At 38.6% G+C, this 11,559-nt stretch overlaps 1 protein-coding gene across 1 annotated transcript; it reads right to left on the reverse strand.

The window, feature by feature from the left end:
* Positions 1-1,877: 1,877 nt before the first annotated feature.
* Positions 1,878-3,758, reverse strand: LOC139136092 (apolipoprotein D-like). Its single transcript, XM_070703874.1, has 2 exons — positions 3,377-3,758; positions 1,878-2,367 (listed from the first exon to the last, which is right to left on the reverse strand). The coding sequence occupies exons 1-2, from the start codon at positions 3,711-3,713 to the stop codon at positions 2,138-2,140; spliced, it is 567 nt and encodes a 188-aa protein (XP_070559975.1). The 5' UTR covers positions 3,714-3,758; the 3' UTR covers positions 1,878-2,137.
* Between the last annotated feature and the right edge of the window lie 7,801 nt (positions 3,759-11,559).

Consider the following 11,559-nt stretch of genomic DNA (forward strand, 5'->3'; position numbering starts at 1 on the left):
TTTGAGTTGTCTATTTTTTTCACTACCGCGTTTACGTATGGCTGTAAAATATTTAGGGTCGGCGAGTGAAAGTTATTAGGCTAGGTTTGATAACCTGAAGCACAAGAACTTTTGGGTCCTACTTATTTAATTACTACTCGTCGCTGCCAGCCACTGCCCGTCACGAAATTGACCAACCGATTGTCACAATCAGTCGATATTTAAATGCCACAGACCGCTTCTATTGATAAAAGCCCACAAATAACAGTCAAAATAACCACAAACGTTGGTTTTCGAACAGTTGTTTTCAGATATAAAAGTATATTCGTCATTTAGCATACGATATTGGTGTAATGATAAAGTCTCTCTATGCATTGAAAAAACATAAATACTCTACCACGGTTATTCTACCTAATATACTGATTGAATCTTTAACATTTCTCGGGCTATTAAAATAAATTGTCATAACTTTAAAAGTTATTGAGTTGTTTTATCTCGTGCTACATTTTGGACTCAGTCTGAGGTACGCAACACTGCAATCCATCTTCTTATACCATAGATAGTGTAGACACTCGCCTCTACATTTAATCACGGTTACTCTACCCCACTGGGGTAAAGTAACCGTGATTCCATGCTAATGCATAGCGACAACAAGAACGCTCTTGCACTACGGCCGAAAACTTAATCCGCTGGTTTTAATTTTGAAAAGCAGCGTTTTAGGGTCTGTGACTTTCAGGGTACTTTGTTTTGAAAATAGCAAAGGTCTTTGCAATTTGGATATGGAAAGAAAACGGTAAGTTATAAAGTAATTTGTGGACGGACTGTGTAGAGTAACCGTACGAAGGGTGAAAATTACTCTGTATCGGACCATGGACTAACCCAATGGCAGGACCATGGAGGACCCAGATTTATTTACCTTGACATAAAAGTCAGAGGTCGCCGAGGTGTTAAAGAGTTCAAGGAAGTGTAAAAGTCAGAGGTCGGGGAAATCTTGAAGAAACGCCTGAATGGCAAGTCACTCTCGTGATTTCTTCCCAGCTACATCAGGGTCGACCGATCAGGACATTTTGTCACTACAGAGTAGTAGACTCAGAAGTCGTTGCTTCAGACATCGTTTAATATCACCAAGATGTACCGTCTTATGCCGCTTCGTGTCAGCGAAGGACAAGAAGCATTGCTGTCGATCGTGTCGGCATTGTTTATGTCAACCGTGCGTTAGGGTCCATGGTTACCAGTACAAAGCAAAACTGTCCAGGCATAGGCCAGACAGACCTACAGTATATGCGAGTCCAAAACACACCCAAACAAAACGGCCCTTTTCAGGGCCACTAAATTTTCAAAAACAAAAGATAGATATTGCACACGACAATTCATTAACTGTTCTTTTGGTGTGGAAGATAGCAGCTATCGATCTGTATCATGTATTTACGATCTATCGCTGTTAAAATTTGTTCATGGATGTGTGCAGTGCTACGTGTTCCCTCGCTTTTATCACGGTACCGATGCAATCAGTGTACCGTTATTCCATCGTACATAGAAGTTTTAAAGTGAAGCCACAGTGTCTTATTTATCCAACCCAAAGCTAAACATTTTATGATTTTATTCGTCATAACGAGCAAAAGCCTTCATTTTTAGACAGCAACATAGTGCGGTAGATATTCATGACCTTATCTAGCACTAAATTTTGTCAAAAAAGTCATCTCTTCGCACAAGGATATCATTTTGCGGTGCCCCCGTGAACGCCCGTTCCCCCTCGCCAATCAAATTACGAATTTCCCTTCCCCCCCTCCACACACACACGATGCTGACCCGCGGTCCGGGTTTAACATGTTAAGAGTCCTTTTTATTTGCACTCAATTGCAATAAATTTGTAGCAATTATAGTCCTCACACGGTGTATTTGTTGCATAAGTTTTTATTTTGTTAGCGCTAAACAGATCGCTCAAATCAAGGTTCTGACATAACGTAAAGGTCATGGATGATACCGAAGAATGACGGGTAATTTTTGTGTTTCAAAGTATAGGTTACATGAGACGAAATCGTCAGATAAAATTTGAGTATGATGATGATTTTGAAAAATCTAGTTCAAATATCTGAAACATATTCCAATGACAAGATCGAGTGATGATCCTTTTCAACTTGTATGTAAGGTCTGGTTCTTAGTTTTCACAGCCGGTTTGGTCGGTTTTCTGGAATTTTGTGGTGTCCAGTCCCATTTCGTTCAGGTGAGTCTTCAGGTTTGTTATCACTCGGTCATCCATTGTACGCTCTCTGCCCAGTATCCAAGCATATTGCATTCGTACCAGACCGAACATATCGTGACAGGAGTAGACCACCGCGTACTGGTTGTAGTCGGTGTCAAGGACCCAGTAATTACTGGCAGATAGCCCTGGAAAAAAAACGATATTGATCATCAAGATAAGACGAAAAACGACTATTGACTGTGCGGTCAGAGATGCTGTACTTTGTCCTGCAATTCTGATAAACATCGGATTCAGAGATGGCAAAATTTCAACTAAGATTGCCCTTTGCTCATCTCGGTTGACTGTTGACTTTTAAGGTCAAAGATATATATCAAGCTGCGTAATGTTTAAGGAGTTGATTGTTTGCTAGTTTTCTCACTTCCTTAGAGTGGCCAGTGTATTTGCAAGACTCACTACTGAGCCTGCACTCAGCACTTTATAAAACCAAGATAATCCTAGGTGGTTCAGCCGTTTTGCTACGCTGTCGGTACTTTCTATGAAAACGAAGTTGTGTTTAAGAGGTTGATTTTATCCAGTTTTCTTAAGAAACGTTTGCACTGGTATCCGTCTATTGCGCCACAACACGCCAAAGTATTTTCGGGACCCAACTGTTGGTCGAGAAGGCTAAACTTTGCCGACTTAACCAAGCTCTTTTGACCGGATGATAATTGCAATAGGCAACTGCTGCTTTACAACGATCATATCTTGATTGAAATATAATTCCTCGTAAAAAATTCATATTGAAATGATAAGCATAAATTCAAAGTTTTTATCGAGGACCTGCACGTTTTCGGAAAGTAACTAGACCAATCAAATGTTTTTATCCGAGGTGAATTGGTGTAAGTTTCCCGATTTCTATAACTGCCAACCTTTTAAATGACGCAGTTTATGGATAAAGCGCGAACTTCCAAAAATAATTTGTGCATTCCTGACACACACTTTCGTTTTGTTTTTGCAACACGTTCCCTCTCTCCCGTGAAAATATCATATACTGTGTGTGTCAGTCGAAGCTTTATCTTCATCTATCCCAGTTAACTACTCTCAACAAATATTAATTAGTACAGTTTTCGGTCAATAAAAACTCCTTGGAAGCTGAGCAATGACGGCGAAAGCTTACGTATACCAGTGGTAGGTTATAAAACAATAGCTACTTACACCAGGCAAATCTTAGCTTCATCTTGGCGTTGTCAACTTCGTCGACCTCAAAAACCTCAACCTCGATTGATTTTGGTTCGCCACTTTCAGCAATAATTGCATCGTTCTTCACCGTGAACGCACCAGAGTCCTTGACATCATACGTCGCTTGTATGCATTTTTGTCCCCTTTCAAAAGTATTCGGGAATTTCTCTATCTCATACCATGTACCCACGTACTCGTTTTGGTTGAAATTCTGCTTAACAGTAATGTCAGGGCATCCACCAAGGCTGAATACCTGGGCGCTGACGATAGAGAAAAGCAAAGTTGTAACTAAAGCTACGTAACGGAACGCCATGACGAGATGTTTACGCTGAGGAGACAAAACAGTGTATGTGAATAATTTGTATGTTCATGGAGTTTTTCTTGCTATTTATCTATATAACGATATGCGCATGACAAGTATAGCTTGATCATTAAACGAGATAAGTTAACATTAAAAGAAAACACATTCCATAAGGATAACGATATTGTTGATGCCCACTTCGAGACAGTCAGTCGTTGTAATCACCGGTTAAAAATTCTTCACAATTTGTTCTGGGGTTGCGTATTTTCATTTCCAAGTTTACTGTGAAAATTATTTTCTTTATATTATACTGAGTAAGTAGTCGCCGTCATATCAGAATTTCAATCAGTTGGCAAAACCTGTTAATGACGTCATCATTATCGTGCTATCTTCGGTTCTATTGAATACACTCACCGTCGGTACTTTTGATGTAATTGTAATTTATTGCCATTTGGTCTAAATTAACACTATCAATGTAACATGATAACACATGAAAATCTCGGTAAAATATCTCTTCGATACTACACGAACTATACACGTGACAAGATATTATAGCAGAATTAAACCTTTAAGTATCTCAACCTGCTGGCATTGTCGACTAGTTTTAAACCATCTGCGAGGTCGAGTTGAAAAATATAGTATTTTGTTATATTTATAAAAAGAAATTAAAGAGAGAACTGACACAAGTTCTTAGTCTAATTGTTATGAAATAAGTCAAGCAATGGTCAAGGGCTTATACGTGTAATTGCTAAATTGTAGAAAGCAGAGTTTTTCTTTGTGTGTATACGCCTTTAATGTTGTTATACACAATAATAACTTTAATTGAAACAAGTCAGTATTGCTGAAGGCAATGAGTACTTGGGCCGTGATAGAATAATTTTGAGGACAATATATACTACTATTCAAATATGGTCTTGAATTTCTTCCTGTCAATTAGGCATTTGATTGACTGGTTATTAAACGAAGCAGTGGCATGACAACGGCAAAATATGTCTAGCAACTTTTGTGGAGTTTGAGGCAGGGGTTCTTTATTTATAGTGGAAATTGCTTAAACTCCTTAAATATTCAAATTACAGCAAATTTCTTTTGTTCTCGATGGTAGATGTCTAATATTTAGATGGGCATATTTAGATTTCTACCCTATAGTTATCCCTATACACCAAAAATCGGACATCCAGCTCTATTGGCTTGCTCAGAATGAGATATGCGCATAATTAATGAGGTGCAATATGTGATGTCATAAGGTGTCCCATCATACCAAATATGAAGGGTGTAGCACTTGTAGTTACTGAGTTGTGGACAAATATATATTTGAGGTCAAAGGTCATTGAGGTCATGTGACATTTTGTCAAAATAATTGTATTGCTAAGTTATTCCTATATACCAAAAATCAGACCTCTAGCTCTATTGGCTCGCTCAAAATTAGATATGCGCATAATTAATGAGGTACAATATGTGGTGTCATAAGGTGTCTTATCATACCACAGGCTACCCAGACAGAATGAATAAGTTTATATTAAGTTTTTCTCACTGTTTTCTCTATCAGTTCCTCTCCTTTTCTTCATCACAGTCCCTCTATGGATATAGGGACTGTGTCTTCATGCTCTGAATGATCGGAGTAAATAAAATAAATGGTTATATAATCTAACCTAGCCTCTTATAAACCCTTTAGTCATTTTACACCCCATTACAAGGACGTTTATCTCTCATATACACATCTTGTAAATAACTAATTATGCTAATCCGTGGACTTATCAAGAGTTGGTCAACATTGCAAAGATAGTTTTAGTAACCATTCCTATCTTTCTCGATGTTGACCAACCCGTAAAATCCCTGATAAGTCCACGGATTAGCATAATTAGTTGTGTTGACTAATTAATTACAAGATGTGTATATGAGAGATAAACGTCCTTGTAATGTATGTAAAATGAATAAAGGGTTAAGAGGCTAGGTTAGATTATATAACCGTTTATTTATTTACTCCGATCAGTCAGAGCATGAAGACACAGTCCCTATATCCATAGAGGGACCGTGATGAAGAAAAGGAGAGGAACTGATAGAGAAAACAGTGAGAAAAACTCATAATGAGCTTATTAATACTGTCTGGGTAGCCTGTGGTCATACCAAATATGAAAGGTTTAGCACTTGTGGTTACTGAGTTATAGACAATAATGTATATTTGAGGTCAAAGGTCACCAAGGTCACATGACATTTTGTCAAAATGTCTGAGATATCTGCGTGAACCGATGGACTCACTGATGGACTCACGGACGGATATGACCCAATCTATAAGCCCCCTGGACTTTATCCGTGGGACAAAAAACTGTGTCAATGCATCCTTTAGGCAATATGAATACGATGAGAAACTAAATTTTTATTTTTCTTGGCCTTATACATGGGAGTCTATGGAGAACTGCCTTATACATGGGAGTCTATGGAGGTGTAAACTAAAAAGTCCTCTAACATGGCCAAATTCGATCGCATTGTGAAACAAATCGACGTGCATCTGTATGGGGTTGGGTACTATTCTTGTGCAAAGTTTGAAAGAAATTGACCAGGGCATGTCTGAGATATCTGCGTGAACGGACGCACGACGGACTGACATGACCAAACCTATAACTCCCCCAGGACTTCGTCCGTGGGCACTAAAAAGTACGCAACAGTTATTACAGCTACACCGGCGGTAGGTTCATATCCAGAGCCCCGTACGGTCTGCCGCCGTCGCTTGAAAACCTTACCTAGATGAAATTTTGTCTATAGGCTGAAATTTCGCCGAAGTTTGACAAAATTGCATCGATTTTTCAGGTTCATATCCGACATTTTTGAGTTTTGAGTGCAGACAGAAATAAGTTTTAAGGCAACATGGCGACCCCATGTTGACCCCTAGCCCTGCGTACGATGCTATGTGCTACAGCTAACACACAGCATCGTACGCAGGGCTAAAAGTAGCGAGAGTTGCCGACATCGACGGTTATTTACGAGAAGTGAATAAAAGACTGTCATTTTTGGAAGCGATCGAGTAGCTGAGGTAGGCTTGGATGCGACTTGGGCCCAAGAACGCTGAATTTCGGCAGTAATTTGGCTTTTTACGTCAAGTCCCAAAATGGATTTGAAGTCACCGAACCTACGTACGTGTACGGGTCTTTGCAGGGCTGTGGTGAGCGGGGCGATTAGCTGTAGCGGAACACACAGCATCGTACGCAGGGCTAGTTGACCCCAAGTGAAAATGTGTTCGCGATCAAATCTTCCTATATTTTTTTCAGAATTTTCGACAAAATCATTGCTTCTTAAATCTTTTGTAAAATATAAAATACTAAAATAAAAATGCGATGTGCCATGTCTCCAGATTTCTAAAATATCGTTCGTTGACCGTTCGACGGAATACTCATTTCACAAACTTGTGACGCAGTTGAAATTCAATACTGACCGCCAAATAATCTTAATGAGACGAGATCATTCTATACATCCTCCAAATTATCCAACCATTCGCGTTAGAGTTCAGCTCGCTTAGGGTATCATAACATTCTTCGGCCTTCGTTTAGATCGACCCTAATCTCTCCCATTCAGGAAATAAATACACAAGCTACCTTGACAAAACTTCGTGCACCATCGAGGACCAAACGCACTACAAATCTGTCTTGACGTCATCATCTCCTTACATGGTAATCGGCATACCGTATTTTTTAGCAAAGGAGACACAGAATACGTCGGAGTATTCAGTTTCAAAACGTATTACATTGTGTGATGTTGTCAAAAAAAGGTAATGTTACTGCAGTGGTATAAATTACAAAACACAAAAGTTCAAATCAGTTTATATTGACTGGCTTTACCCAACATTTCATATTGTTTCTTATGCCAGATTTGACCACGTGCTTACTGGCGACCCCTTTACATGCAAATTTTGTGTCAAATGGTGTGTTCTGCTGGAAAAACAAACGTACGATTTCTATATGAAGGAGGCGAAATTTGCCCTCAAAACTCGAAACCACCCCTTTTAGGGGTGTACCTAGCTATTTTGAACGAGCTTCTCGAATCTGCAGCTCTATTTCGAAATGATGGTGTGGTTTTCTCAGCTCAAGGATAAGTGTTCTCCATCGCTGTGGGCATTACTATTCTCAACTGGGGGTACAGTTTCCAGTCGTAATGTTTTTCATTGTGTCCGGGATATAAAACCTTTCTTTTTCACACTTAATACTTTGATTAACACTAGTCCACATCTTGTCAGCGATTAAACATGTTTCAAGTTTAAATGTTAAATTCTGGTCTCGAGCCCTCTTGTTCGACCAACTGAAATTACCCCTCCCACTTTGGCTCGTCCAGTGGGTGTAGCAAGGGTCGTGCCATCGCCTAGGAAACGGAGGGTGCATTAATTGTTGCATTTCGATGCACATTTTGATTATATTCAGAAGATTTTGTGGCAAAAACTCAGATAGAGAAGCATTAATATTCACATCTCACTTATTCAAGACTGGCTGAGAGCAGCACTTCCATTCAGTTAACATCATTAAGCCATTTATTATGCCAAGAAAGATGAAGCCAAGACATTTTGCCCTCCCTGGTCTCAGCCAGAAATGGTTATACCTTACAGAGTTTTTTCCCACGGAATGAAAACAAATGTACTTGGGCTGAGGCCCAAGTACAATCAATCAGTCATGATGTTGTGGTGTGCAAACAAAAGCCGCAGTCGGAATAATGTGTTTGTTAGCGCAGACTGGGAGTTGGCTTTAGCAAACACTGACAGTTTGTTCGCTTCTGCACAGAGTCACTTTGGTCAGTATAGCTCTAACTTGTCCTTATTTGCAGTCTGCTGTTCATTTTTGCTTGGTGAGAATTGAGCAAATCCGATAAATTTATCAAAACAAGGTTTAAAAACGGTCTTTAAAACCATTACGTCGCCTACATGTACCTTAAGTGTTGGAGGGTAACTGAACCCTAGTTTATACTTAATGTAGTATATTGCAAATATTGGCGAATATCTGTTTTATTATTATTCATTTTCACAGGCTTGAAAATGCCCCAATGGACTTTGTATTTGGAAGGAGACAGTTCCCTTGCAAGAGTGATGAAAACAAGTCAGAGCGAATGATTGTTCTCAAATTCCGTGGCGAGAAGGCTGGTACAAAATTTCATACTTTTCCCATCAAATTTTTAATTTAGTTCGAAATATTTCAGAACAATATACTCAAAGGTAACAATACCTGTGGTTACAATACCGCAACGCTTGTTGTTGGTTGCGACATCAAAACTTGTGCGTTAATTAAGTGGTACCGCAGAGTCTATATTGCACACGCCCTCCTGTTGTTCCAGGGTAGTAACGATATATATCACGTCGATACATTTCAAATGCATATTTTCCTGTTTTGCCCTGCCCCTCCTTTCCATTCCCAATGTCAGTGTCATTTACCTGAAGTTTTCTAACTCTAATCCTCTCCATGTGTATTCGATGAATAAACCAATGATGAAAGGACCTAAATAATCTCAATTTTTCATAATTATGCGCACTCTACAAAAATCCTACAATAATGAGAAATTGCTTGGTTATTTTTGTACGCATATCTGAAACGGCACCTTAATTTTCTTCATTTTAACAAAATATATCCCATTTTAAAGAATTTAATAATGACAAGGATAATTTTGTTGTTCTTGATGTTGGAGATAACACTACTGCTAATGGTCATGCTATTGTGTCGCTCATGAAGATGTAGTTCTCGATTAATTACAATAAGTCTGGAAATATGATAGCAACAAGATTGAAACTGGCGTTTTGAATTAATATTCATATTTATTAGATTGGCTTTGGTTTTATTGGTTTCCAAGTCAGAGAGGAATTAGATATCATGGTCTTTTACCCAGTATATTTCAATGATAATACCAAGGTTATGTCATCATATTGTAAAGCGGAGCAAAAATTGTCTCAGGAAAGCTTCCACATCAAATGGTTTTCAGGTCTGAAATGGGAAAATTGACCAGTAATTGAGTGTTTCAATCGTTGGCTATCACAACTCATCCAAACGGGATATCACAATACCCTACATTATTTTGTTCCCAAAGCCTCGGCAGAAAGAGGTTGTTGCCCTCGTGCTATTTTATATATGTTACCATTCCCTAATACTTGAACAACTGCCAGCCATTGTGTTTGTTCGATATGTCACTGATAAATAGTAGAATGATGAACATTTGGCAAGTTTTTCAATCACGCCACATTGCAAAACAGGCGACCATTTAGGTGTGGTCCAAAACAAAGAATGTCGTGATAATTAAGCTATTTTGACTTTGCCTGGCCGACGAAAGCTGAGGGGCCATTTAACTCGAAATTTAAAGATAAAGTAAAGAGATTGCTGTTTTTAACAAGGCATAGCGATGCCAAATCACAAACAAATATTCTGGAAGTTGAGGTGATTCTCCGCTCATATTTATTTGCTGAAGTTAATACAAGCCTGAAGACAAGTGTTATAGGTCTTATATTATAATAAATCTTGACATAGCAAGTATAATAAGGCTTCCCTTGCCATAAAAGACAGCAATGATGGGAGTCTTACTGAGGTACCGCAAGCAACAAGTTCACGCTGAGTGTAAAACGAACGTGTGGAGTTTGTTAGAAGTTCAATTTGTGTTGTCGCATAGCGGTTTGTTGATGTCCGTTGATATCTAACTATCGCTTAAAAAACATGTGAAAAGTAACTTATTTGACAAATTTGTACACTCGAATGGATGTTAATATAAAGTATATCTGATTTTGTGGGGTTTTTATCTTCAATCAGTGTTAATTTTGGAACATGACGAGTAAGAAAATATAAAGTATACGTAATATAACTCATTTCAAATTTACATATTATACTGTAAAGTACAGTTTAAGTGGCATCGCGTTGCAGTGGTCAGACTACTTCCTCACTATAATTGGGGTTCTTGATAGTTGGATTTGGCTGCAATAGTGTGTCCACGAGCAATGCAATTTCAGCTGTCTTTGTTTCTCCTTTAAACTAGGGCAGTGTGTACCTTGCACTTGTTTCATCGGTCATTTTCATGACCCCAACCGGGGTTTTGTTATTGGATTCGGTGATAGGATTTTTGACTGCAGGAAAAGTAGTCCGTATTTAACTTTAAAGATTTTCCTTGAAAGTGAGCCCCGGTGGCAATTCAGTACAGAATTTTAGAGAATATGATCGCTATCTGCTGACCAAACTATTGAAGTGTTAAAGCCATTGCAGTTGATGTTCAGGGATTCGAAAGATAAGAAAATTATCGTAATAGATACAACGATTTAAAAGAAACTGTACAAAACAACGACAATGACATATCAGAGCTAGAGTAAAGATACCAGGATGCACGCTTTATTAAGATTCCATGTTGCTTTGTTGAGGGTAAATTTCTCGACCAATGTGAACACTCCGCAGTTTTAGAAAAATAGAACATGTATTTTGACCTCAACCTGAATATACTAAATAATTCCTACTGAAAACATTTTGACCAGGCAGTTTTCGTATTTGTGATGTACTGCTGAAAATTTAAATACATTAAAATGATGACTACCTGAAGCCCCTGGACGGGAAACAGAATCTGGATGAAATGTATATTTGATTACCTGGAATGTGTTATTGAAAAAACTATCTGGCCATTGTTCACACACATGAAGGCAAATAAATAACTACAAATAGAAACAGAGTTTAAGAACATTCTAGTACTTTGGCTGTGATACGACCCACCAGTGGACCTTCAAACCACTGATCACACATTTCGATCGATACAATGTATTGGGACTCAAAGAAGATATCGGGTCGAGATCAAAGGTCAGGTCAAAGGGTGCTCTCATTAGAGACCTTTCAGCCCAAAGTGTGCTAATACTGATAACAGTGCACTG

This window comes from Ptychodera flava, chromosome 7, assembly GCF_041260155.1.
Source record: "Ptychodera flava strain L36383 chromosome 7, AS_Pfla_20210202, whole genome shotgun sequence".
Lineage (NCBI taxonomy): Eukaryota > Metazoa > Hemichordata > Enteropneusta > Ptychoderidae > Ptychodera > Ptychodera flava.